The sequence below is a fragment of the Podospora pseudocomata genome (genome assembly GCF_035222375.1).
Source record: "Podospora pseudocomata strain CBS 415.72m chromosome 2 map unlocalized CBS415.72m_2.2, whole genome shotgun sequence".
Lineage (NCBI taxonomy): Eukaryota > Fungi > Ascomycota > Sordariomycetes > Sordariales > Podosporaceae > Podospora > Podospora pseudocomata.
Window position 1 is genome coordinate 62,392 of NW_026946366.1, and position 26,527 is coordinate 88,918.

General features: G+C 51.3%; 10 protein-coding genes across 10 annotated transcripts; 4 read left to right on the plus strand and 6 right to left on the minus strand.

Moving 5' to 3' along the window:
• Positions 1-1,972: 1,972 nt before the first annotated feature.
• HNWD-pc11 (HNWD NOD-like receptor pc11) lies at positions 1,973-5,385 on the minus strand (the record flags this gene model as incomplete). Its single annotated transcript, XM_062883304.1, has 2 exons — positions 1,973-3,085; positions 3,142-5,385. The coding sequence occupies 2 exons, from the start codon at positions 5,383-5,385 to the stop codon at positions 1,973-1,975; spliced, it is 3,357 nt and encodes a 1,118-aa protein (XP_062745469.1).
• A 1,154-nt stretch (positions 5,386-6,539) lies between these two features.
• On the plus strand, positions 6,540-11,413 carry QC762_204800 (uncharacterized protein). Its single transcript, XM_062887368.1, has 3 exons — positions 6,540-6,566; positions 6,649-7,160; positions 7,229-11,413. Exons 2-3 carry the CDS (start codon positions 6,733-6,735, stop codon positions 10,110-10,112), a joined length of 3,312 nt encoding a protein of 1,103 aa, XP_062745470.1. The 5' UTR covers positions 6,540-6,566; positions 6,649-6,732; the 3' UTR covers positions 10,113-11,413.
• Positions 9,951-11,526, minus strand: QC762_204810 (uncharacterized protein). Its single transcript, XM_062887369.1, has 2 exons — positions 10,774-11,526; positions 9,951-10,720 (listed from the first exon to the last, which is right to left on the minus strand). Exons 1-2 carry the CDS (start codon positions 11,246-11,248, stop codon positions 10,146-10,148), a joined length of 1,050 nt encoding a protein of 349 aa, XP_062745471.1. The 5' UTR covers positions 11,249-11,526; the 3' UTR covers positions 9,951-10,145.
• Positions 11,527-14,871: 3,345 nt separating this feature from the next.
• Positions 14,872-17,536, minus strand: QC762_204820 (uncharacterized protein). The gene is made up of 2 exons (XM_062887370.1): positions 15,552-17,536; positions 14,872-15,496 (listed from the first exon to the last, which is right to left on the minus strand). Exons 1-2 carry the CDS (start codon positions 16,433-16,435, stop codon positions 15,226-15,228), a joined length of 1,155 nt encoding a protein of 384 aa, XP_062745472.1. The 5' UTR covers positions 16,436-17,536; the 3' UTR covers positions 14,872-15,225.
• Positions 17,537-18,504: 968 nt separating this feature from the next.
• Positions 18,505-21,582, minus strand: QC762_204830 (uncharacterized protein; the record flags this gene model as incomplete). Its single annotated transcript, XM_062887371.1, has 1 exon — positions 18,505-21,582. One exon carries the CDS (start codon positions 21,580-21,582, stop codon positions 18,505-18,507), a length of 3,078 nt encoding a protein of 1,025 aa, XP_062745473.1.
• An 830-nt stretch (positions 21,583-22,412) lies between these two features.
• Positions 22,413-23,147, plus strand: QC762_204840 (uncharacterized protein; the record flags this gene model as incomplete). The annotated part of the gene is made up of 1 exon (XM_062887372.1): positions 22,413-23,147. One exon carries the CDS (start codon positions 22,413-22,415, stop codon positions 23,145-23,147), a length of 735 nt encoding a protein of 244 aa, XP_062745474.1.
• A 192-nt stretch (positions 23,148-23,339) lies between these two features.
• Positions 23,340-24,274, plus strand: QC762_204845 (uncharacterized protein; the record flags this gene model as incomplete). The annotated part of the gene is made up of 4 exons (XM_062887373.1): positions 23,340-23,831; positions 23,883-23,912; positions 23,970-24,055; positions 24,109-24,274. 4 exons carry the CDS (start codon positions 23,340-23,342, stop codon positions 24,272-24,274), a joined length of 774 nt encoding a protein of 257 aa, XP_062745475.1.
• Positions 24,275-24,310: 36 nt separating this feature from the next.
• Positions 24,311-25,112, minus strand: QC762_0036260 (uncharacterized protein). Its single transcript, XM_062883305.1, has 3 exons — positions 24,836-25,112; positions 24,590-24,785; positions 24,311-24,540 (listed from the first exon to the last, which is right to left on the minus strand). Exons 1-3 carry the CDS (start codon positions 24,842-24,844, stop codon positions 24,332-24,334), a joined length of 414 nt encoding a protein of 137 aa, XP_062745476.1. The 5' UTR covers positions 24,845-25,112; the 3' UTR covers positions 24,311-24,331.
• Positions 24,481-24,890, plus strand: QC762_0036270 (uncharacterized protein; the record flags this gene model as incomplete). Its single annotated transcript, XM_062883306.1, has 2 exons — positions 24,481-24,491; positions 24,605-24,890. The coding sequence occupies 2 exons, from the start codon at positions 24,481-24,483 to the stop codon at positions 24,792-24,794; spliced, it is 201 nt and encodes a 66-aa protein (XP_062745477.1). The 3' UTR covers positions 24,795-24,890.
• Positions 25,113-25,730: 618 nt separating the features above from the next.
• On the minus strand, positions 25,731-26,249 carry QC762_204855 (uncharacterized protein; the record flags this gene model as incomplete). Its single annotated transcript, XM_062887374.1, has 1 exon — positions 25,731-26,249. The coding sequence occupies one exon, from the start codon at positions 26,247-26,249 to the stop codon at positions 25,731-25,733; it is 519 nt and encodes a 172-aa protein (XP_062745478.1).
• Positions 26,250-26,527: the final 278 nt, after the last annotated feature.

Below are 26,527 nucleotides of genomic sequence, written 5' to 3' on the forward strand. Positions count from 1 at the left end.
ATATAAACCAACGTACTACTTATCTTAACTACAGTTCCGTTTTATATTTATTATAATTCCTACTCCGTTCTACCCTAAAAAGAGTGTGTCGGTCCTACTAATACTATTTATATAGGAAAAAACCGTGCCTGGAGCCGGGTGAAAAACCTATATCGGTAATATATAGGAAACAGTTGTTGAAAAAGCCAGATAATTGCAAAATAAGGAAAGGTCCCAGCAAGGCCTTGAGTATCAGTTGTCCTCGACTTCCGCTCTAGCCGCCGCTTCCACCTCTTCCTCCCCTATCAATATATCCTCCTACTTAAATTCCAGGTTTCTCGCTAAGCTATATTCCATCAAGCGGCCAGAATCTATCAGCTAGCCCAGAACCTTTCCTAACAGCCTTCGGTTCCGAGACCCTATATTTTATAGTACGAGGCTAAGATCTCGGTGCGTGCAGATAATATTTGTTGGCCAGGTTCTAGGCTTCGGTGGTACTAGGCACTATATAACGTGGTACTCGACTGTTTCACGACCTTCTTCGCAAGTACAATGGGGAGTAGCTAGGCCTGGGACTTGCTACTTGAATAGGAAGTCTCGTAGACCTATTGCTCTTGTACGAGCCTGGACTAGTAGAGAGCTCTGGGCTTTGGTTAAATCCTTATGTCTCTTCACGTCTTGTCTGTGAAAAGCATTTCTAATGGTCCTTCATCCGCTATCCTGGCAGGTCGGCCCTCGACCTGCTTTCTCCAACGGTTTTCCCATGCTTGGTAGAGTGGTGCTTCTGTCGTGGGTACTGGGGTCTCTCCTCGGCTCTCTCCCTGTGTCTCTCCCCGGCTCTCACTTTAGCTCTCACTTTGGCTCTGGTGCTGGCTGATCCACTGGTTGATGGTGATGACAGCTCTCTCAATGACCGCGGGTTCCTGCGGGTGGATGGGTCTTCGGCCTGCCTCCGTTTTTGGAAGCGTCGGTATATCCTATTGCACGCTTCTTGGACGAGCTGCCCTGGTGGGTGCTTTTATGCATCTGGTCCTTGCCCACTGTGCAAGAACGAGTTCTGTAGCCAGGCTTCAAAGTCTGCCAGTCTCTCGTTGAGGTATAGGTCCAGTGGTGGCACCCAGGTTTCGGTTTCCAAGTTTCTGATTGGTGTAGCCTTGTATGCTCCGGCCACTATCCTGAGGCTCCTAGTCTGGGCCTTCGCCAGCCTCCTCGCCAGACCCCGTGGTTAACCTCCAGTTGGAGTGGGTGTGTGGTAGTTAGCAGCTCCATAAGCTATGGCGCTTCTGATGCACTTGGTATTAGGATGGCTAATCTTATATCCGGCAGTTCTCTGTGTTAGCTCGTCAATGTTGGGTAGCTCTAGCAAGTCAAATGATGTCGGCTGGGAAGTTAAGAAGATTTTTTATGATGTCCTCGCATGAGCCATACTCCGTCATCAAAGGAGAAAGTGTCATCTTGATCACCTTTTTTGAAGAACTTCCCTGAAAGGCCACGTCGCCCATGTGTGAAGGAATGACTTCATACGTTCCACAGAGTATATCTTTGACCCCCCAACATGGGGCTGAACGTCATAGCACTGGTCTGGCGCTCAGCTTTCTTTCTCTAAGTAGCGTAGTCTAAGAAATATATGATGACCCCTGTGCTGTCTCCTTGAGATATAATTACCTCGTGATTTAGTTGAAAGAGTATTATTATGCGTAAGAACTTTGCTCCACACGACCGAATAAAGCTTGCTGTAGCGCTTAGATTTACGTCAGGCCAACTAACTCGATCTCGAGTTGTTCGAGTGGGCCATAACTTTATAACGTGTCTACAAAGTGTTGTGGAGCCACCTGTCTTCAGGACGAAACAGGATACTCGAATTGATGAAAGAGGCGGGATCTAGAAGGATCTAGACTATTATAACGGGCTATAAATTAATGGAGACCCCCAGACCCCTCCTGTGTCACGCTATGATAGAAAAAGAGAGAGAGAGATAGAAAGAGAGATCAGCTTAGCTGTCTGTCGTGAACGTCATAATTAGGACGCGCCCCGAAGAACAGCCAATAGCAACCATTAATGCCACTACAGCTAAACATTCTGGCAGATATTCCGGAGGCAACCATAGCCAGTTTTTTAAGCGCCTCGTAATCCACCTATTGTCTAAGTCTATTCCATAGCATGGGGGGTTGGCATTATCTGATCCGGATGCAATCAGCGTCGAGTTAAGGGAAGACGCTACCGACTGAACAGAATTGCGATGCCCCTCGAGCGTCTGCGTACATGACCCCGTAGCCGCATCCCAGATCTTGATGGTGTCGTCGTCTGATCCTGACGCAACCCACTTCGAATCGGGCGAGATCGCTACCGACGTGACCCAATGGCGATGCCCCTCGAGCGTCTGCGTACATGATCCCGTGGCCGCATCCCAGATCTTAATGGTGTTGTCGTCTGATCCTGACGCAACCCACTTCGAATCGGGCGAGATCGCTACCGACGTGACCGAACGGCCATGCCCCTCGAGCATCTGCGTACATGACCCCGTGGCCGCATCCCAGATCTTAATGGTGTTGTCGTCTGATCCTGACACAACCCACTTCGAATCGGGCGAGATCGCTACCGACGTGACCGAACGGCCATACCCCTCGAGCGTCTGCGTACATGACCCCGTGGCCGCATCCCAGATCTTGATGGTCTTGTCGTCTGATCCTGACGCAACCCACTTCGAATCGGGCGAGATCGCTACCGACCTGACCGAACGGCCATGCCCCTCGAGCGTCTGCGTACATGACCCCGTGGCCGCATCCCAGATCTTGATGGTGTAGTTGTGTGATCCTGACGCAACCCACTTCGAATCGGGCGAGATCGCTACCGAGTTGACGGAATAGCGATGCCCCTCGAGCGTCTGCCGGCACGCATTCCAATTATCCTCTACAATTGGCCCCGAAGTAATCCACTTCCGTTCTTCCTGCCTAAATAGGCCTCTTGTTATACTTCGGGTAGGGCTAAACACAAGTGCCGAAGCGTATACCTGAAGAGGATAATTCTCAACAAGCCATCTCCAGTATAACACGAATCGACGCATATCAGCGACAAGGCTTGGTAATTGAGACGTAATCGACCTGTGCTAATCTCCTGTTAGAACCACTTAATGAAATGATACTATTACTGGGTAGAGCCCACCTGAAGAATACTTTCGAGGTTTGCCATTGAAAGTACCCCCTGCGGCATGCTCTTACAAAGTGAAAGTGCTTCAAGCCAGTGGAGGTAATGCTGTCTCAGAAAGCCATCGACGATACCACCATCTTGGAAAATATCTGGGTGCTTGCTATCGTCACTCGCCTGCCAGTCACAGAGATGATCAACCCAGTAGATACAAGCATAGCGTGCTGCGGCCAGCGGGTCTGAATCGGGTAGCTTGGCGTCGTCGATGGAAGATCCCGGAGCGCCAAGGCTGTAGATGTCGCGTCGTAATGTTCCGGACATAACGTGTAGCGATCGCAGGAAGACGGCATGGTGTATGTCTTTTATCCCGGAAGGAAAAACCCCATAAGCTACTTCTCTCAACAAGAAATCCTTTGCGGATTGGTGGACGAAATAGATGGTGGTTTCTCGAAGGGTCAAAAAAGAGCCGCAGAGTCCTACTATCTCTGTCATGAATTCCAGTTCGTCGGAGATGCCCTCGGGTATATCCACAAAGACCGCTAGCTCTTGTATCATGATAGGCCGGTAAGTAATGGAGAGGACCGCCAGAACTTGTTTGCAGAGATCTGGCTCATCCGAGCGGCGAACCTGATCTATCATTCGTTGGTAGAGAGAATCAAGACCAGGTGGAAACGTGTTCAACTTGGTGAGAACCCTCGATCGTGAAACATTCGTAAGTTCTTGACAGACTAAAGCCACCCAGAGGAATGTGTCGTTTGCGTTGCGGGTCAAGTGGTGTTGAACAGCGTTCTTTGTTCTGTCGTCGTACCTCTTTAGCCGCGCTAGTTTATCCATCTTATGCTGAATATATGTGCTGACAGCGGAGGAGATAGACTCTTCATTCAACTCAAGACTGAGCCTTATCTTCTTTTCCGCGGCTTCTAGGCTCTCCTCGATGTTCGGCCAGTTGCGACTAGAGACGACCCACTTGACACAACGAAACGTAGATGACATCCCGACAATAAATTTAAGAAGTCTTGGCAAGTCATCCATGCATTCGTCCAGAGCGTCGATGACCAGGTAGGTTGGCTTCAAGTTCGGGTCTCCTAGCATCCCCCCCAAAATATCCGAGAGGACGAACCACGCATTTGCGTCAGAGAGCGATTTAGCCTTATCCGTGTATTTGCGTATGTGGGGGATAAGACGTGGCTGCTGGTGGGCAAGAAGGTAGATCAAGCCGCGTAACACGGCAATGGCGTTATTGATGCGCGAGTCGGTAGCTTGACAGAAGAAATAGGCCAAGTTGCGACAGTGCCCCTCTGCAACAATGGCACCCTCCAGCTCGTTGATGATGCCGCAGAGCAACATGGTCTTGCCCTTGCCGGGATCTCCTTTAATCCAGAGAAGGCGGCTCTCTGACTGGTCATGCCAACCGCGGAAGTCGGGGGTGTCGAAAACCCAGCGGTAGGCGTCATCAAGCAACCCACCCTTTGCCTCCTCGATGCGCTTCTTGTCAAGGCGCGGGTCGGTAGAATGCAGACTGGACAGACAGCGATCATGCTTGCTAATTTCCTCTCGCAGCCGCTCAAATGCTCTTTCTTCTCCTTCGCCGTATAGAAGCCGCATTTGTACGTTAAAGATACCGAATAGACAGTAAGCCCTGTCTTCTTCGCGCGTCGTACTGCGGTGTTTAATCCACGACATACGTACGTCAAAGCTGAAATCGGACAATTTGTTGGCTTGGAGAGCTCGTAGAGGAATGCCAGTTGTGTTATGAATATGCTGTGCGAGAGACTTCTTATCTCCTAGGCGCTTGCGGTCTTTGGAGAAGAATTCAACAACTGTTGGCGCAATAAGCTCTTGGAGGGTCCACCCACGAGTGAACCATCTGGATTTCCGAAAAGCCAATTCCCAACCGGGATTGCTGTCGGCGTCCTGTTGGTAGGTTGAGACGTCTGTGAGATAGACATAGCATTTGGCCGCATTGCGGTACCATCGGAACATGGAGTTGAGAGCCTCCTGAAACTCATCGCAGTCGGATTTATTGATGCAACATGTGTCAATCCAGAAGAATTTCAGTCCATCACGCCCGGCTTGGTCTCCGCAAAACTGGATCTTAGAGTAGCCTCTTTTGTTCTTGTGTGTACCGTCCGTTATATCCTTAAAGCTGACCTCTTCGTCGCCCCATGTGTGCGAAAGTATGGCATACGGTGGGACCTGGTCGTCGGGAATGTCACCCGTCAAACTGATATCGCCGGTATTATTGCGTTCCAGGAGGCGCATTGTCGAAAAACCGCCGAGCTCAGCTCTCGTAGCATAAAGAATAGGTCATGCAAGGTTTTGCGAGGCTTCTTTGGCTGCCTCACGTGTTTAGCGGTGGAAACACGAATATGCCTTAGGCCTTTGCAGTCAAAAAGGAATCTGTTGTCTGCCCGTATAACTATTCGACAGCGGGAAAAGCCGAGCAGGTGCGCGGGAGACGGACGGAACTAGTAGGCTCAACAAATCAGTAGCTGAAACCAGGATAAGCTCTCAGACATAGACAAGAATTACTTGCCCCGAGTGATTGTTGAGAAGCGTAGTGCAAAACTTGGTAGGTTCGATTGTTGCTGTTTCCAAAGGTCGACGACCCCGCACATCGGGCATTCTGCTGACGTTGGCCCCAAGCGGTTGGCGTCAACTGCGCATACTGGAAGCATCGTCATTGGTCTTGCTTTGCTGGCGTGCATGAAGATGTCCCTTTGGAGGCCGTCGTTTTGCCCCATCGTTTCGTTCTCTTACACCTCAGCTTCTCAGCCCCCTACCGCCGGTATCCCAAAAGCTGTCTAGATCTTACAGGACTATACAATATCGCCCCGACATCAAAGATCCCAATACCCGAGATTTGTGGGTAGGCCAGAGAAAGCAAACGACTATATACCTGAGGTGAGGGCCTGGGCTGTGCCGCAGTGATGAGCCAAGTCCAGCACAAACGCGCACTGACATCCAAGCGTAATCCAGTCGTTCAGCTGAATCCTCAGCAAATCGCATTCCTTGCGATAGCATACATATGATCTTGGTTTCGGCTTCAGAAATCGGTGTGGTAAATGTCCAGATATGCAAAAAGTCATGCTTCATGATTCTTTCTCCTGAGAGCCTGAAAATACACGCTCGATGTACCGAAGTACCTATATTTGCTACAGCCCGTTTTATTTTCGATTTTTATTTTCTGTCGGCGCTTACATGCTTCAGGTTCATTGGAGGACTGAGGTGTGAATGTAGAAGATCGGGAGAGAAATCTTCCTCAGTTTTTGGCAGTATGTCTTCCGAAATCTGCATCAGATTTCCCTGGAAATGACAGTCTGGTGTTCAGTATCAAGCGTTATGTACCTGTGCAGATGATTGGTGGGGAGAATTAAGGTCGAACCAACCGAGGCTGCTGCGCCACATTGAGGATTCGCAGTAGGAGGTCAACATGGGCGCAGGTGGGGGTGTTGGGCACTGTGTTCTGCCTGAATATGCAACGAACCACATGTGCCTCAGTCGTGCAAGTAACTTCCCCGCCAGTCTCCACGGATGACCTCTACCTGTCAAGCATCACCGCATGTGCGATACTCACGCTGGGTTGTCAAACATCCCGGATGAGACAACATGGATCCCCTCACGTCCATCAGCCTGGTTGCCAATGTTGCCGCCTTTGTTGATTTCGGCTTCAAGATTGTGTCCGCTGCCCGCGAGGTTCAAAGTTCCACAAGTGGGACGACTGCTACCAATGTCAATGCTGAGGTTCTTACTATCAACTTTAGGACAGTCGTCGCAAACATTAAAGGTTCTCGGCTTGCAGGTAACTCTCAGTTGGACGAGGCGAGGTTAGCTGCGCTTGTTGACGAATGTGAGCGTCTATCGGATGAGCTTCTTGGCCTACTGGAGACTCTCAGGGCCAGAAAGCCAGGCTCAAAGAGACATGTGTTCGTCATCGCCTTGAGGAACATGATGAAAAGGGGCGAAAAGGAGGCGTTGGAAGCGCGGTTGGATAGATGCAGAAATCAGCTGCAGCTGGAAATTGCCCAGCGAACGAGGTAAACTCTCGTCCAAGCCGCGTATCCTACCACGAAACATGAGTAGCTAGCTGACTGATGGTGTGCAGTGAAAAGTCCCTGGAACGTCTGGGGGTCATTGCGGCAAGTGGTGAATGTCAAACAAACGAGCTCGCTGTCATCAAACGTAGCTTGCACGATTTGCATCAGCTGCATTCTACCACCCAAACCAAACTTGATTCGACCTCATTTCAGGGGTTGAACAGCTTACTGAAGCTCTGCGGGCAAGCCTTTGAAAGCGTTGCTCTTTCCAAGCTCCTATCCTCCATTGGGTTCGAGAAAATGTCTGATCGACTTGAAAATATCGCCGAGGCCCATGCAACGACTTTCAACTGGCTAGTAGATGCTTCCGAGGCTGTGGACCCCAAAGCATTATTGGGAGATTTGGAATCTTTAGAGGCCCAAGAGTGGCTACGCTACACCGAGGTTCAAGATTCATATCGCAAGGTGTCTCGGGAGGCTCTAACATCGTGGCTTTTGGAAGGTAATGGGATTTTCCACATCTTCGGAAAGCCAGGGTCAGGAAAGTCCACGTTGTTGAAGCATCTGCTGAAGCACCCTGCTGTTCAGAATATGCTTGAAGGGTGGGCTGGAGGCAAAGCACTGATCAAGTGCTCTTTTTTCTTCTGGAAAGGTGGCTCGGTTGGCCAAAAAACGTTTTCCGGTCTTTACCGATCCCTTCTCTGTTCGGTCTTCAAACAGTGCCCTGAGCTGGTCCCATCAATTGTCCCATCACTTTGGCAACTGTGTTTGCAGGGTGGCAATGCTCAATTGACTGACGCTGAAGCGCGCCATGCTTTCCTGGAGATAATGGAGCGAGACGAAGTCTTTACACACCGAAAATTTGCATTCTTCATTGACGGCTTGGATGAGTTCGAAGGCGATGACACTGGCTTGGTTCGTACCTTTCTCGGTTGGACACGGCTCAGACCCGACAACATCAAGATCTGCGTTTCAAGTCGCGAGCTTCCGCTATTCCAAGAGCGTTTCTCATCGTATCCCAAGCTTCGACTACACGAGGTTACAAGTTTGGACATTATGGGTTATGTGAAGAGTACGCTCGAAGAGAATGAAGACTTGTCCTCGGCAGTCGACCACAGCCTCACCCTCCATCTGGGTCAGAAGATCATTGAGAAGGCAGAAGGAGTGCTGCTGTGGGTATCATTGGTCCTGCGGATTGTTGAGCGTGGTCTTCTTCAGGAGGACAACCCCGAAGACTTGGAGGCCAAGATCGATGGACTGCCTACAGAACTCGAGAATTTGTTTCAAGTCATATTCAACGCAATTGAGACAGAGGCTCACCCTATTGACAGGCGTAGGGCTATGCTCACTCTAGCTATTTGCTTGGAGCGGACATCTTGGGAACTATCCAACGTTTTTCTTCATCAGTTATCCTTTCTGGATGAGTATGAATCAGATTGCAATTTTCTCTTCAAGAGTTTACGCCAAACAGAGACTATTGAAGATGAAGAAAGGCTACGGAGATGTCGGAAGCAAGTCAACGGACGATGCAGAGGACTTGTGAGCGTAACTGCATCAAGCGCTGACGAACCGGACGTGCCAATACCGACAAGAAGAGTTGAACAAGTTGCAATTACACACCGCTCCCTCATCGAATTCTTTTCGAAAACACAGGTCCGTGAAGTTATCGAGGCTCAGACCCACGGATTCAATATGACACAGTTTACTAGCCGATCTTACGTGGCTCAGCAGATGACAGAACCGGATCCAAGTTCGATAGAAGAATCTCACCTCCACTCCGACATTCTTGGACTCTTCAAGGTTGCATGGTACCATGATTTCATGAACACATCCATTGTGACAGATGTGCTTCTAGACTTGCAAAAAATTCCCTTTCTTTCATCCCGACTCAAGGTCTCGGGGGGTGGAATTTATCGGCCAACGGACTATGGGTGGTCGTATCTTTGGAGAAAGAGAGCGGCATGCCGTATTGCTTCACATAAGGAGGATCGAACTGTTGCTGATATCATCATTTTCCTGGCATTGAAATATGGGCTGCCAGAGCTCTTAACCCCACCCGAGGTGCTCAAGGGAGGGGCACTTGTTCAAGCTGCTCAGAAGATTGGGCCGCAGCACCTACTAATGCGTATTTTTGACACTTTACTGGCATCGACTAAACCCTCTTGGAATCAACTTGAACTCCGACAGTATGACCGCCTTCTGAAGACAATGGCCATGTGCCTACGAGATGGGGCATCACCAAATCTCCCAGTCACTTGGCAACAAAACTACCATTTACTAGATCGGTTTTCAGGAAGGATCTCAAGTCTGTGGGAGGTATTGGTCTGGACAACCTTGTGTGGGTACGGTCAGGTGAACGGAATGCAAATCAACGGACAAAAGCGCAATTTGACCTTTTTGCCCATCTGGGTTCTCTTCCTGGCTTATGGTGCAGACACCGAGTTCAAGCTCAAGGTCGATACTGAACACGCAGTATCACTTTACCAAGACGCTATTCGCATTGTCGCGCTTTTCGGAAAAGAACAAGAGGACCCCTTCACGCCGCTCTTTATCCCGCGGTTACAGAACTTGGTGGTGGACATGGCTTCGAAACAAAACGGGCTCCTCAGTCTCTCCGATATCACCAGCTTACTCTTCCCGGATGACTTTCACAAGTTTGTACCTCTGCTCGAGCAACAAGGGAGCAGCGAACAGGACGGGGAGGAGAAACGGTGCGCAGTGCTTAAATCTTTTGGACTGGATTTAGAGCACTGGGATCCTCCGCCACCATCACCAGTAGTCGCAGTGTTTCCAGAAGTCTTTGGCTTGTCGATTAACAGGTTTGTACAAGAAATGTTGGGCCCTTATGCGGTGGACGAGCCGCAGCGGGGGATTGTGGTCTACACCAAACAGGGTATCGAACTTTTGGACCGAAACAATCCAGCACATGACCGAGTCGACATTCTTGAGTAGGAGATCTTACCGCACGAATAAGAGAAGGTTGTATCATATCATCCACCGACCATGCACCCTAATATCCTCCGCCGCCGTCGCCATGTCCCTCTTCATCCACGATTCAACCAGCACCCTCACCCCTTCAGGCGTTAGCCAATTCAGCCCCCATATCAACCGGACAACAACCCAATACGCCCCCCAAACTGCCCACCCATTCGGATCAGGCAGCCCGAAAGCAACCCTAAACCTCTCTGGCAACCAACCAGCCATCAACACCCTCATAACCGGCAAAGCCCACATCAAAAACCAAGGCAACTCCATCCCTCTCAGCAAAACATCCGCCACCTGCTTACTCGCCTCTATAATCTCCAATGATTGCAACTCCTCATTAAAATACCTCTCAAACTCCCCCAACGACCCAGGCCACATCTCCAGCGGCATATCCAGCGCGGTAGCAAACCTCCCAAACTCCTGACATAGCACCTCTTTCTCCTCCCGTGACATGGGTTTCCTCTCAATCGAAAACAGCTCGTGAGTTTTTTGGCCAGCAACGAAGAGGGTGGCTGCTGTCCATTTCTGGAGGAGGGGGTCGTTGGCGGTGTAATTTGGGCCGTAGATGTGGGAGTCTTTTGACCTGTTAGCAGGGATGGGACAGGTAAGGTGTGGGGGGGGGACAAACGCTGTTTTTTTATAGCATTGCAGATGAGATTGCGTTGTTCCTCGGTTCCGTGGACCACGGCGATGATGAAGGCTGCGGTTCGGCGGAAGCGGGAGATGGGGTGGGTGCGGAAGCGGGAGTGGGTGCAGGAGCCGAGGGCGATGCTGGGGGAGGCGATTTGGAGGAGGATGGCGTAGGGTCCGCCGAGCCAGGTTATGAGGTTGCCGCAGGAGGTTTTGAGATGGTCTTCTGCGGTTGGGGGGACTTTTTCGTTAACAGGTGGTGGTGGTGGTGGGTTTTGGGGTATGGTGTTGGACATGGAGAACCGTGGGATATAGGGTTGAGTATTCGAGCAAGATAGTCGTTTCTTCCTTAGGAATGTGCTGTCGTTGAGTAGGTTCTCTGAAGGTAGGCTGCAGTTCTTGCTTCGCTGGTAAGCTTGCGAGCCGAGGTAGTGGATTTTCTTTGTTTGGCCTTTTTGTGTCGGCGTCGTCATGGTATTTTACATCATTTTGAGCATACGGCAAGGGTCCCTTTGGCTTTGGAAAGCACATGTCTGTGTCTGGTGACTACTTACCTACTTATCACGGAAATCTATCTTCAGCTCTCAGGAGGTCCGGACAGCCCCGAGAAGTAGGCGAGTTGCATGCATGTCTTACCGTACCACCCACCATCACTCGACAGCCCAGGAAGCATCGTGATTTGATAACATCGCCCGAAAGATACCTAAATCAGCACAACATCAACGGGCTGAGTCGCGTTTGGACTTTTAGAGCTGATATCCATCCTCTGATAGGCAATACTGTCATATGTGGAAAAATAAGAGGTGGGTTACATCGGTCAGTCCCATGTCAGCATGTGCCACATCGGGAGGCCGCAGGTAGGTAGGCACTCATTCTGAAGAAATGCATGACACGGTTGTTCTAAACACAGGGGCACATACGGCGAACATGCACCATCCATCTACATGGAATGCCATCTGCCACCATGGCTGGAAAGGGGCGCACACCTTGAAACTTTGACCAACGAGGATGGCCTTTGGGGAATTGCAGTTCCATATGATACCCCGGGAAACTTAGCTACTGTTTTGTGTGGTTGTGTAGGGTGTGAAGCGCGCTGTTAGAAGATACGAGGACTTTCTAAGACGATGACTGACTTGCCAATACCAGTCTAAGAGAAGGCGAAGATTGTTTGTGCCCAGCGTGCTGCGACGGGGTAGGCAGTCCTATCGGAGTACTGATACAAGACGGTCTATTAGAAATGGACGCCTGCTGTAATAATACCGACCGAAAGAGCTACAGAGGATTGAACAGCAGACTTGCGCTGTTGACGACCCGCAAACGTTGTAGGTGCCTATTATTGGTAGAGATATACCAGCCGACTGACGCTGTGGGTAGAATGTCCTTGTGGTTTCACACACCCATGCCATGATCTAAAGGGCTGACATGATCGCGAGTGTGACAACATCAAGTCAAACCAGGCCAACTCCGTTATCCTCTTCGAGCGGCCAGAGCAAGATCTTTTCATGTATATGATATATCCCTAACCCTGTCTCACGTACATATCGTAGGCACTGCCGAAAGGGAATATACCAGCTGTAAGCATTTTGATAAGCGAAGTGGTCTTCATAATGGGTCAGGTGCGCTCCACGCAACCTCTAAGATCGATCTTTAAAGTCAAGCCAATGATTTCAATTCGATTTGATCAAAACCACGCGGGACGGGGAGCAGGTGGTGATTCGGATAATCATTCGGCCGAACACCGATCATGCACACCTGCAATCACAATTATAATGGAGGGAAGTAATGTGTGAGTAGACATTGTACTAGATCCGATGGCAACGATCGGCTGACCTCGAGCTGGCGGCGCGGTGAAAGCTCAACTTTCAGAAGAATCTCGGGCTGCGATGGCAGCACACGCTACGTTGCGGTGCTTGTACAAGATGAAAATACAACGGTAGTCGAGCTAGCAAAGAAGTCATCGCCAGGGCGCAGGATGCGACCAAAGAGTTCAACTCGGCACTGGAAGCAGCCCTGGGACAAGAATCTGCTGGAAAATCATCGCACAGCTAAACTCCATCGTTCTCTCCCGGAACCAGGCATTTATCTGTTTCGATGTGTTCGACGAGGGCTGCAGCGCTCAAACTTGAGCAGAGACTAATTCAAGCTGCGAGCAGCCTATACATTTTATCCAGAAGAGGGGAGACCGCCTTTTTCGTACGACGAGAACCGGGCATGAATAATTATGTCGCAAAGCGATACTCAGATCAGAGCTTGGACTCATGGCCCCGGCCGTACTTCATGGACGGAAATAACCCGCCGGTATACGACAATGGGCGTCGATTTGAAGCATCAGAAATCGAGGGATTACTCAAAGATGAGGATTGTGTTGCAGAGAAGGACTATGATGATGGGGAAACCTTGCCATCCGTGGAGGGCAGATCCCAGAAGAATCCTGATAGGCTGATGGAAGGTTGGCGAGACCAACGAGGAGGGGAAGCAAGGATGACATGTTGGCCATTTCGAAGCTTGGGTCAAAAAGGACAGCAAAAGAGTAGGTAAACACGAATTCGTAAGGATCAACATTTTTGGCACGTACCTGCAGTATGTCAACGGCCTACGGCTGGGTATAGGTGTAGGTTATAGGTAAAAGATTGGATTGTCCGATAAAGAAGACAGGAAAGGCAAGGGGAAATACACTGCCTACAACGTCCTCTTATGTCTTTTAAATCCTCCCGACTTCCCCTACTAAACAAAGAAAACATCTACCGCAATTATCCAAACTTCCTCGTATCCCTTCCTTGTATCCCTTCCTTGTATCCCTTCGTCGTATCCCTTCCTCATATCCCTTCCTCATATCCCATTTGACTTGCCGCCTCTCAGGTCACTGTAACAATAAAACCTAAACCAAACATCATCCCATAATACAGCAGACAGTGAGACAGTATCTAAACGTTTAGCTGGACCTTTGCATAGTATTTGTTTGGCATCTCATCGAGTGTTCTCCACAGCAGTATAATGTTTTTTCAGGATATCACCAGGGCAAGATAGGTAGGTATATAGGTAGATATGTAAGTCAAGTCTGCCCATTTGGCATCCGCCAATCCGAACAGTCCGATCGTAAGGTAGCTCATTGAACGCACATTAATCGACACACTGTTATAATGAAAGGGGGGGGTCCTTCGGTTGTAATCAGAGGAGAGCCTCCACTGTTTTCTTTGGAAATGCCACTCACACTACACAACACCTATTCGCTATCGCTACCACTTTCGCTGGTAGGGGGAGTAGGATAGGTGCAAGTAATGCACCAAACAGCGTTATCGTAGTAGAGGCTGTTGTTTGGAGTCCCCGCGTGTGGGCTCGCGGCGTTTCGTCGTCTGTTGCAACGAGTTACTTTGGTTTGCTGGATGAAGTGGCATCGAGAGCAGCACTAGTAGTGCTTGTAGGTACACATGGCTGTTGAATTGAGAAGCTGGGACAGCTCGAAATTGAGTGCAGAATGGTTCAACTGGCCCGGACAGTGTAGAGGAAGGCAAGAACATAGCCGATATGCCCGCTTACTGTGCCCGACCATCATTTCTGGTGTTACATTGGCATGGATTATGGTGAAGCCTTCCTACCTCTCTTTTCTGCAGTAGACGCGGCAGCCTTCCCTATGGCCCTATGGCGCACATCCCGTCGACTGAGGTGGTTACCTAGCACCCTAAGTCTAGCCCTGTGCTGTTCTTAAGGTAGAGAATTTAGAGCCAATGAATTACATGAGCCGACATCCTGCAGATTGTGATAAGCCACCCATAAATATACCGGCCTATCATTCACCAAGAACATACCGAACATGCAAGTAAATTTGAAGTGAGTTGAGACACGGAGGCAAGGACCGCTTTCCTCCCCCCTCCCGCCATCCGAATCCCATGTGGTCGCCCAGCTAATTCATGTTCCTGGCTCTTAATAATCACCACCATGGATGCCAGTTGCAGGCCCAAGTCTCCAGAAAGTGATACATCTCACCGGTACTCTGGCTACGTCGCGAAATCCATACCCCTTGCGGACCTCAATTGTGGAGAGGAACGATGTTACCGTTCATCTCAGAATCATCCCTGTGTACCAAGTAGGTACCTAGCCAAGATACTTGAGATCCTAGGAAATCTTGGTAAAGGGTCAGGCAAAGAACTCACAGCAGAGAATGAATGCAGACTCTGTATTTGCCATGGGATTATGTATATACAGTAGAACACCATCAACCACCAACAACCAAATCCAGCACGCTCCTTTGGGGGAATAGTTTGAAACAACAAGACCAAAAGACAACACAACTCCATCCCAACAAAATTACCAATGACCAACCAACCAAGCCAGCAGCGAACCCAGAAACCTGAAAGCCGCTCCAGCTACATGCAATCACACAAACCCAACCCGTGTCATCCCATTCATGATGTCAAAAGCACATCCAAGAAACTTTTATGACTCACACAATTTACAGCTGAGCCAAGAGTACGGCAGCGCCAAAGAAGGCGGCCATGCCAAGAGCAGCACCCTGAGCAGCAGCACCAGCCTCAACAGGAGTGTCATCACCGTTGCCGCTGTCAGGGCCAGAGGTAGCAGTAGGCTCGGTAGGAGCACTGGTGGGAACAGTGATGCCAGAGGTGAAGGGGACACCGCCGGTGCTGCTGGCGCCAGAGAAAGCGGGAGCCTGGGTGGACTCAGCAGGGTTGGGCTCAGCGTCGGTGTTGGAGGGGTTGAGGACACTGTTGACATTATTAACACCCATCTTGGTCCGTCATGATCATCGGGGAGACTTACCCATCAATAACATGAATAACCCCATTGGCGCAAAGCACATCAGCCTTCACAACCCTAGCACTGTTGACAAAAACGCTCCCATCCTCCACCCTAAGCGTAATATCACCCCCCTGGAAAGTAGTCGCTGTAGCCCCGTCCTCAATCTGGCTGGAATAAACAGTCTGCCCGACAATGACGTGATACCCCAGAATCCCCGTCAGCTGCTCAACAGTCAGCTCGCTGACCAAGTTCCCAATCGCATCAAACGCCGCGTTGTTGGGGGCAAACAGGGTAATGTCCCGCGCGTTGGTAAGCGTCTCGGCAACACCAGCCTGCGTCACGGCGCCGACAAGTGCAGTGAGGTTTTGCTCCAGGAGGGCGGCAGGCAAAGGGGCGGGAATAGTGAGGTAGTTGTCGATGATGTGGATGGTGCCGCCGGTGTAGTTGAAGTTGGCGGATTCAACAGTGCTGAGCTCGCCGTTTCCAGAAAGGAAGTTCACGCCGCCGTCAGCGGCCTGGACTTGGAGTCTCTGGCCGCCGGTGACGTTGCTGTACGCCGCGAGGTCGAGGATGGTGGGGAGGAATTGGGTAGGGGAGGAGGTGAGGTTGGAGGCGTAGAAGGTCCCGTTGAGGACGTGGTAGGCGAGGAAGGCGGTGAGGTAGTTGGGGTCGGAGAGGAGCTCGTTGGCCAGAGGGGTGGCGTTCAGACGGGCGAGGGCCTCGTTGGAGGGGGCGAGGAGGGTGACATCTTGGGCGTTGGCAAAGAGCTCGTAGATGACCTCTTCGGACTGGAGGAAGCTGGTGAGGGAGGAGAGAGTAGCCGCGTTCTCGGCGAGGACGTCGGCGAGGGTTTGGGCGTTGGCTGCCGAGGCGAGACCCAGGAGGGTGAGGGTCTTGAGCTGCATATTGAGTGTGTTTGGCTTGTTGTTTCTGAAAGAGAGAACGAGAGTAAAGAGGAAAGGGGACTCGTCAGGAGTGATGGCCCGGTGGCGCTTTTGAACGGTAGAGGCGGATGTAGATTGATAGATGTCTGTCTGACTGCTGGCTGTCCAAAGTGTCTCGAATAATCACGGGGAGACCACGAGACTTTAAGCAACGCCGGTTGACGGCGATGCATCCCTCGGTTTCGGCGCATATCCAAAGGCTCTTTCTCATCAGTGCCTGACCGATCTGAACATCCATCTCCAACCCTTGCTGCATCGACGAGCCGCATAGAACATGAGGCATTCCTGCAGGGGCTCCCAACCCGAATGCGAGTAGTCAGACTCCAACAAAACCTCCACACCTCTCAAGCCAAGCTTGGCATACCCGTCAATCCACCCCTGACAAAGAACAGCAGAGAGAAAACATACAGAGAATATCGTCACTCTGCAGCGGTCCGTTGCTTGGCAGCTCTTGACCTGTAGGATGTGAGGCTAGTCGGCACGTTTTGTATCCATCCATTCAAAGGTTCCATCTTCGGTGGAAGACTCAACCCTCGAAACGAGCATCATGTACAATGTGCCTCCCTGCCGGAATCACGTCAGTCTCAATCCTCGACCGCACATGAGCGAGACGATGGGATATAATACCCTGAAAAATTCTGCTAACCCGCCGTGGTATGTAAATAGAACACGCGTCCCTGCGTTGCTCTACAAGTCCCTACTGCCCATCCACATCAGTAGCCAAAACCTTCTCTTCACAAACTATTCCACCGACTCGGGATCCGGATCCCCCCGGCATCCCGGCCTCGGTCCCAAGCCGACCAAGCCGATCCAGAACCTGGTCTCATCGAATATTTCTTCCAACTTCGATTGCCATGTCTGAGGCCAAGCGAAAACAACACGGCAAACAAGTTGGTGTTGGAGGAAAAGGAACAACACAGCCCCGATTTCACCAGATGGCGACAAGGGTGCAAGTCCCATCTGCGATCGCCAAGCTTCGGATCCGGGGGCAGTCTTGATCGCTGGGCCGCGCGCCGATTCGCCCTGCTGCACGGGCCCTAACCCTAGCTAAACGGGCGCTAACTTTTTACGCATGTTTAGTGGAGAGCTCACTGTGGGGTATCTGGGAAACATGAACTGACGACCACCTGGGGAAACGACACAGCTCAGCTTCAGCAAATTCTCCGAGCATTCCTGTTGGATGGGTTGCTTTGTCAGTCTTGACAAAAGCTCTCAAAGCTCCTTCATAACGGCTGTGTCATTCACTGACCGAGATTTGCTGGCTCATGAAACTTGCCGTGTTTGGTTATGGATACCAATGAACGACAGCCAAGCCACCCAGGCCGCGTCGCCCAGTGAATCTTCTCGATGGTGGGGACAACAGTTCGATCGATGCGTTAGCTGACAATTGCTGTCAAACATGTCGTGATTGGGGATGGAGCTTGGCTGTGTTGTAAAATGGGGAAGACATCTGCTGAAGCCGTGAACACTGGCTACAGCCACCCTGCCGGTGACTGGTGTGCCGGGCATATTGCCGCCAATGAGAGGTGATGAGTAGCCTGTGTGATATCTCCTGTAATTGATGTAGGCGTATGAGGCTGTGGGTTTGTACTGTAGCTATGCGTTTGGGTAGTATCGTCGATGCTGGCTGCAGGAGTCAAAGGAAGTGACAGGAGGCGGGTCTGGGAGGTTGGTTGAGCAGATTGCCTCGATAGTAGGACAGATTCAAGCCGCTCAGGTGGCGACGCAGTGAGAACCTTAATAGCCAAGTCAAAAGAGAAGGCACGACAGAAGGAAGGCACGGTAAGAGGAAACCACGGCAGACGGAAGGCATGACAGACCAGTACTAGTTGAGGTCTCACCAGATGAGTATTCCATCCCACTCAGCAAGGCTTGCAGTCGCCCAAACATATCCAATGTCTCTATCTCTAGTCTCCGATCCCAAGCTCGATATAAACAACCTTCGAAAAGCACGCCATGCTCACAGAACACAATACACCAACCCACAAACGCCTTCAAACACTCAATGCCATGATAACACCATCAACTAATCACTCCTCCCTCCGCCTTAAAAACAGCCCGATAAGCGCCCGTTGCTTCTCCTCCAGCGCCTTCCGATCCTTGTCCTTCTCCAACACCGACCCCCGACAAACCAACCCCCCAAACACTTCCGCAAACTTCCTCTCCCTAGCCCTGCGCCTGTTGAGAGCCACAACCGCCTGAATTCCCGGCCCCGTCGACCTCCTGAAGCTGAGAGACTTCCGGCCCAATGCGACTAGGCCCGGGCGAGATGCGGCATCGCTATTCTTGATGGCCTCGAGATCAGCCTTGGTCAGAGGTGCCAGCTCGGCAGCTATCCTTGCGAGTGTCGTCGTCAAGAATACAAAGCAGATATTGTGGTTGGGAGTGGTAGCTAGAATGTCGAGGATCGCAGTCTTGTCGTCTTCCGCCGAGGGGGCATCGACTGCTGTAGCCACTGACTGTGCCAAGGAAGGCAGAGCTGCTTGCTCGATGCGGTTCCACAATGGCGTCGTGATAACCCCGTCGACCAGGCCTTCGAGGAAGAATAGGAAGGCTTCACTGACTGCCTCCAGGCGTTGAATAGACGGTACTTCGGGAAGGAACACGGAAAGAATTCGCTCGTCTCGGTCGAGGGCATCGATGACACTGATGACTTGGGCAGTGCGCGTCTCTTTGTCGGTTCCCTGCCAGGTGGCTTCCTCAAAAGGCCAGCCCGGAGCGGTGGGAACTTCACAGTCGTCCAACATCTGGGCGTCGGCGATGGCTCGCTCGGTAAGTGTCTCCGTAGCTTCCGTAAGCTCGAACAACTCCTTTGGCGCAGCATGGTGCGCTGGTAAATCGTACGGAATCGCGCCAAATTTCCCATTCTTCTTGGCTAGAGCATTGCAGAACTCCCTGATGCCACCGGTCCTAACCCGGATGAGTTCCTCAACAGAGCGTCCAATACATGATGGTGCCCAATCGGCATGAACTGGAATGAAGTGATCCCTGCCGTCCATAACACGCAGCACCAGAACCTCATCCAGGGTCGCCTCGCCTTCGTTGAGCATTTGAGCTTGACGGACGGTATCGATGACGGCCTCTAGATGTGCATTCATCGTCTCGCCAGGCTCCAATGTAACCCTTTTCCCAAGATCAACAGGCTCTGAGCCATCGTCACTCTCTTCGGGACGAATAAAGGACGTTGTTAGCCATTCAAAATTCCCAGCAAGGTCTGGGCCCTCCGTTGAAGGCTTCTCGACGAAGGCAAAGGTAGCTGGTACACTACCGGTATTGGCCAAGGTAAGAGACGATGTCATCTTCTCTAAGAACCTTACTCGTCCGAAATCGATGGCCAGCTCGGGCCTGTCGGAGAAATTAGACTGGCTGCGCGGGCGAGAACCCTGATAGTCAACGACAATCGTGACTACTGGCCGTCCCTCGTTCTCTGCTCGGTCAAGCTCGCGCGCAACCTCAGAATGGACCTTGGCTTTGAGATCAGGTACTACAGCGTCGCAATCTAGTGTGAAGATGGAGCTTATAGGCTTGTGGTCTGATGAAGTAATTCGCTGATGGGAGGTGTACAGGTCAAGGCGCAATTGCTCACCAGTTTCGCCATTCTGTTCCTCGTCATCGTCGTTCTCGTCGTAAGCATCGTATGGCGATACCGAAGAGCTGGGCTGGTCGTCACCGTCGTTATCGGGATCGTAAGAAAATAGGACCTGGTCATCATCCGCGGCATTCTCCATGCCCTGGGCCTTCATTTCTTCGTCCCTCTTCCTTGCTTCATCTTCCTCGCGTATCTTCTTTTCAAAAGCTTCCCTGTCCTCCCGCGTACGATACAGGATGCGGTCACACCAACTTGGAGGGCGTTGCTTTTCGCTAGAGTCGAAGAGGGCGACAGTGCCGACGTCATACTTATAGGATGGTAGGAACCTGATCGGACCCTCCCGCCAGCCTTCATGGAACACTTTGCGGTCCTTCATCAGCCGTCTAAGCTGGTCGTGGGGCAGTAAGGAGGTGATTGTTGTTTGAAGCGAAGCAGGGTCTTCGCTTGGGTCTAATGGGAACTCGTCAGGATCGGGAAGGTCGAAAGAATCGTCGTCGGCATTGTTTTCGCCAGACTTCTTCGAGTCCTGTCCGATAGTTTCCTTCCCGGCTGTGTTGGTCTGGTCCTCATCTTTCGCATCCTCGCTACTGTCAGACAAGTGCTGCACAACTACTCCTTCGCCTTCCAACGAGTCCTCGCGACGTAGGTTCTTCTTGGAAACATCATATTCTCCCTGGGTATGTAGCATCAACAGGCGGCGAATATCGTCACCGGGTAGATGGTCCAACCGAGAGTTGAGGTCTCCAAACCAAAATGCAAAATCCTCATCTCCAATCTTCCCCTTCTCGGCCTCGGTGATGCCACCAACAGCAATTGGTTCGAAGCGCGCATATTGAAGGACCTGTTGTACCTGCCAGATTCGTCGCTCGATGTAAGAGCTTTCAACCCCGCTGGCAAGATGACAGTTGACAAACAACAAGTTGGTGGCCTCGCCGAGAACAATGCGTGCGCACACTGCTCCTTTGTTGCCGAGGTATCCAAGCGCTCCAGTCGCAACACTAGTAGTGCTAACATTGCTAACAGTGGGAGCAACCTCGGGGGAAGCGTAGACCAAGAGTAGCATGGCCGCAAGCTGTTCCGTGGCGATGAGCTGGTACCCATCTGGTAAGGCAGCCCCCAAAGCAGCTTTCCACTTGTCCGCGGGGGTACTGTCTGGCGCATAGATCCATGTCATGTACTGAGAGGGCGCCGTAAGCTCGTTGATCTCCTGAAGTCCGAGGACATAGAGATCAATCTTTTCATGTCCGTCGCCATTCTTGGGGTTCTTGTTCGTCTCCGTTTGTGTAGCATCCAGCCCCTCTCCGTCCACAAACCACCTGGCAAGATCCTTATCCGTGCCTGGGCATGCGGCCACGTTCCATGTTCCGATCTTGATTCGTACCCGCCGGCGACGTGTGTATTCTGACCGACGAGCGTATACTGCTCTCGACAAGGAGTGCGGGTTAGTGGAAGTGAGGTCGGCGGGTTCGGATGTCGTGGAATCAGCACGGGCAGCTGGCTCGGCATCCGAGGGCTCCATCGAGAAGGCTAGGTGAGTGTCTCGAGGGGAAACCGTCTGTCAGTTCAGGCGTACAAAACCACGGAGGTACGTGGATCAATCGACCTCTCTGTTGCTAAATCGCAGGTCGAGGTACAGGCGCGGTTTGGCTGGCTCACGCATGGAGATTAAGTTTCGAGGGTCTTTAATGACATTCAAGGGTCGAATGCGGGGTGGTTATATATATGGGCGACACAGAAGCTCACAGGACAAGCTAGCCCAGCAACGAAACACAAATTTCTATGGGCGCATGGTATGGGCTTCGGAGAAAATATGTCTCAAAGTTGTGTATAGGCGGGAAGTCGTCAAGGTACTCTAGGTAGGCAAGTAGATGGATAACATGGAACAAAAGACAACACCGGGATCAAAGGCCAGCTCCAGGCAGTTCAGGGACAAGTTGCTGGTTGGTGGGGCAGTGACGCATTCAAGATGGTTGCATGGCCAAAAAACCCCAACCCTGGAGAGACATTGCCGCGCCAAAAGCCCCACAGCGGGGATACAAGCTTCAGCTTCGGGCGACCAGCCACACTCCCAGATACAACGAGCCCATCATCACCAACCTGACGCACTGGTCCTTCTTGCGGCCAACACCCTGTCCGGCTTGATTGCTGGTCACGCCTACCATATTATACTATAAAGAGCATCTTCTCTTGCTCTTTCTCGTGTAACTCAGACAACCCCAGTGTTCGCGACTGTCCTTCGTCCGATCTTGACACCCGTCGTCCGATCCTGTACGTTCCCGAGGCCCGCGGTGGCACCTGCATTATCCACCTTCGAACTTGTACGAGTTTTTGTGTTTGCAGTCTTCCGATATGAGCAAGGCTACACCCCGAAAGGCGCGTCACCGCCAGCACCCAAGCAACAGTGGTCCCCGACAGCAAGTCCATGCCTCCGACTACGAATCCGACACAGCATACTACATGGAGAATCGCAACATGGCTCCCCAAGCCCCGTCTAAGACACGGTCCGATATGGAGGTCAACCTGACAGTCCTCCGCCGATATGACCCTACAATCAAGTCGGTGCTCACCATCGCTGCCAACGCTGTCATCTACACCATCGGACAGGCCTCTGCTGGGTGGGAGAAACACGGAGTCGAAGGCACACTGTTCGTTTGCGAGCAAGAACCCCGTGCCGATTCTAGTGGCCAACATCTGCCACAGTACTGCATCTTCATCCTCAACCGCCGGGGCATGAACAACTTTGTCGTCGACCTCGCAAGGATTAGCAACTGTGAGGTCGTGGAGGAGCTCATTGTCTTTCAGCTGGAGGATGGCTATACGATCGATAGCAACGAGACGGAAGAAGGCGCCCAAAAGGCTATTGGCATCTGGATGCACGAGGACGAGACTCGACCACGGAGCGCGAACTTTACCACCATCATGGGCGCCTGGCAGGAGGCTCGCACCGCGGGCTCGGCTTATTTGCCCACCGACGATGAAGGCCAGGGCGCTCCGGTCGCGGTGGCCGAGACACCAGCGCCACAGAATGTTGGGTTTGTTCCTGGGCAACAGATCAATATCAACGACCTGTTTGCGAATAAGTGAAGGGTATGGACAGGCATTCTGCCTAGGCTGGGTCTGGGGCATTAGAAGCGTGGGGACGTTAGATGCTGCTACAGCGATCTGGCATGGATTATGGAAACACATGCATGGTTAGGCGTTCAGGTCATACGGTATACAGGACGGTAGCGACTATCAATACGGATATCATATTAGGCACGGTGCGTTTACCGTGTCATGTGGCCTTTTGACACTGTGCTTTGCTTCACGGACTTGGCCTTCCACACTTCTTGGCCGTTCATGCTTTCTTTCCCCAAACATCTACAGCGCCACAAAAGCTGTTCATTTCCAGCAAGACAATTCTTGATTCTTAACATGATGCAGAATAAGTCTGATGATATACACGACGACAACTCCGACCTCCTCGAACCTTTCGTCGAAACAGAGTTGGTCAATGCCGATTTATTTGGAGAGTGGCTTCAACAAGAACTTGGCGATGGGAAAGATCAGCAGGGCATCATCTCAAAGGTAGCAGCGGCGCTCGGTGTATTTAAGAAAACACTACAGTCGCTTTCTCTCGAGAGTACCCTGCCAAATCCCAGGTTATGGAACATGCAAGTCGATGCAGTCAATGGTAACGATTTGAGGGTCATCGTTACTATACCAGGGTCGTCGGAGAAGATCGAAGTTGTTGCCAAGGATCAAGACGAACTGCAGTTTCTCAAAGGCGTAGGTAAAACTTTGCCTGTTCATGCAACGCCGTCTAACACTCTACATTAGGATAAATGTCTCGGATACATGTCCAAAGTGGTTAGTTCATCTGGCTCGAAGAAATGATGGCGAAGCTGGTGATATTGACAACTACAGTGGCATGGACTTGCTCAATCGCTCGATAGACTGACCATCTACGCACAAAGATGCAAGGAACTGAAGGCCCAAGAAGCGGAATTGATGTACAGTTTTCCAACGGTACGATGTTTTGAACCTTCAAGCTCATATCAAATAGGCATCCTGCAGAAGCTACAGTGCAGAAGCACATCAATCTGCTCAAGGAGTACAACGACATGAAAGACATTGGACAGCAAGTCATCGGCCTTATCGCAGAAAACAAGGGCGTTCAAATCGGGAAGCTCTACGAGAATGGGGACTACGGGGTCACGGCGGACGACTGAAGCAGCAACAATGGCCAATCTCTCTTGATTCCCCGCCCCCAATCTTCGACTTCTATCTTATGTACAAGCCACAAATGCGTTGCCACTGGCCCCGGTATGAGTGATCAACTTGTCGAACGCTCCGTTGCTGTCGAAAATAACTCTGTCCGGGCCGGGAGATCCACCGGTGTACACGGCGTATGTCTTCATGATGGGATACTCATACCATGGTGCAGGGGTGGGAAAGTTGAAGCCCTCGTAGTTGTTGTACCGGTGGGGATAGCTGTCTGTTGACTGGTTAGTACTGTCTGTTGCGACTTGACCAGCACAACTGACTGATGTTTTGGCCAGCAAGGCGGAGAGTGTGTCCCTTGTTGCGGGCAGCAGTGATGTGGGACGTCTGGTAGCAAACAGTGCCGCAAGTGTAGGCACAGGCTCTCTCTTCAAGCACAGGGGCAGCCTCTACCTCGGTCGAGACCGGTGCAGCAGACACGGCGACCACCGAGAGAATGGTAACGAGGGCGGAGAGGAACTGAAATGATTAGTCTCAACAGAAAGGATGCTGGGTGTCCAGTGACTTACCTGAACCATTTTGACCGATGAAAACTATGTACAAATGCAAGCTCGGGCTCGTGGGATACAGAATCAACAACATCTATGAGGACCCAGCCCATCTTTATATCTGTCCTACTCTCAACTTCAACAACTCGTACCACCACCAAACAACGGCAACCCAACCACATCTGGAAGGTTGTACACCTTCCTTTCCAACCACCGCCGATCTCCCCATGGCATCTCCTGCACCCCATTCGATAGCCTCAGCTCATTTTCGTGGGGAGTATCCCCTTCAAACCGCGCTTACCTTGTCCCATCCGTCAACCGCCCACAGCTTGTAATCCTCCCCACATTCCAAAACACACAAAGTTCCCACCCCTTGGTCAACCCTCTTGTCGATGTTTCGAAAATATCCAATAACACGCGCAAAAGACCCCCATCATGATTGGCCCACTTCCAACATTCAGTCTCATACAACATGCAAGTAAGTCCTTAGCGCCGGCAGATCTGCAGCAACATCACGCCCAACCAGCGAATCATCTTGGCAAACCAGCTCAGGTGGGTTGCAAACCCCTGACGACGGCTACATAGAGCTAGAGACGCCATTTGTACTGATGAGGAAGTTGGTCGATGTAGTCTTATCAAGGTTATCTTGAGATGTTATCAGCCCCTTGATAATCCCACGTGGGAGACATGATTTGTTTTTTCGGACTTCGCCGGCTTCAGATATTCGAGTGATCACTATTGAACACACACATAGACACACAGAATCATGAGGTCTTTCCACACAAAGAATTAGTAAGAGAATTTCATTGCCAATTCCTTTGTCTCCATTGAAGCCAGCAAGGGCCCGGAAACAATTTCTATTCCTTACTACGGACTCACCTTACTCACCTATAATCAACCCGCCACTTTACTCACCTCAAAACCTAAAAACAATCGTATCCGTCGGCGTCAACGCCAAATCCTCCGGCTCCGGCACCCCCTCCACAATCAAACACCTCTTCGCCTCGGGCGGCACAACCTCCCCCTCAACCACCGCAGTCTTTGGCAAATCCAACTCACTGTACTCCAAGCTCAACTCGGTCGGCTCGGCAATCCAATACTCGTTGGCAATATACTCCGCCTCCTGAATGGAACTAATCGCGTCCTCGCGAATGTTCTCGATAAAGCCCTCGTTCACCTCATCCATCGTGCTGTTCGGGGTAGAAGGCCCGCCGAGAAAGGCAGGCATCGAGTCGAGCACCCCGTTGGGGCCGTGGGCTTCGACGCAGAGGGGGCACATGGGGGAGAAGATGTCGCACCTCATGTCCTCGATCCAGTCGGGGACGGTGGGGAGGCCGCAGTTTGTTTCGCAGGGGAGGAGGACGGGGTTGGACCAGGCGCAAAAGGGGTGGGATTCGACGTGGCAGCCGGTTTGGGATTGGTAGGTTTGGCACATTTTGGTGGGGGGTTAGTGGGTTGGATAGGGGGGTGGTTAAGAGTTACCTGATGGTTGTTGAGGAGTTATGTGGTGAAATGAGTAGGTAAGTTGTTGATTTTCTTGCTGCTGATGAGTGATGGTAGTCAAGTTTGGGGCTCATAGGGGATCTTATATGCTTTTCGGGATGGACCTCTTGTTGGCGACATTGTGCTATTTTAGATGCCGGCTTGCTTTGTTGTGACCCGCTGGTGGTCTTTCACAAGAAAGGTTTGGTTCAGGGACAGTCGGGAGAGAAT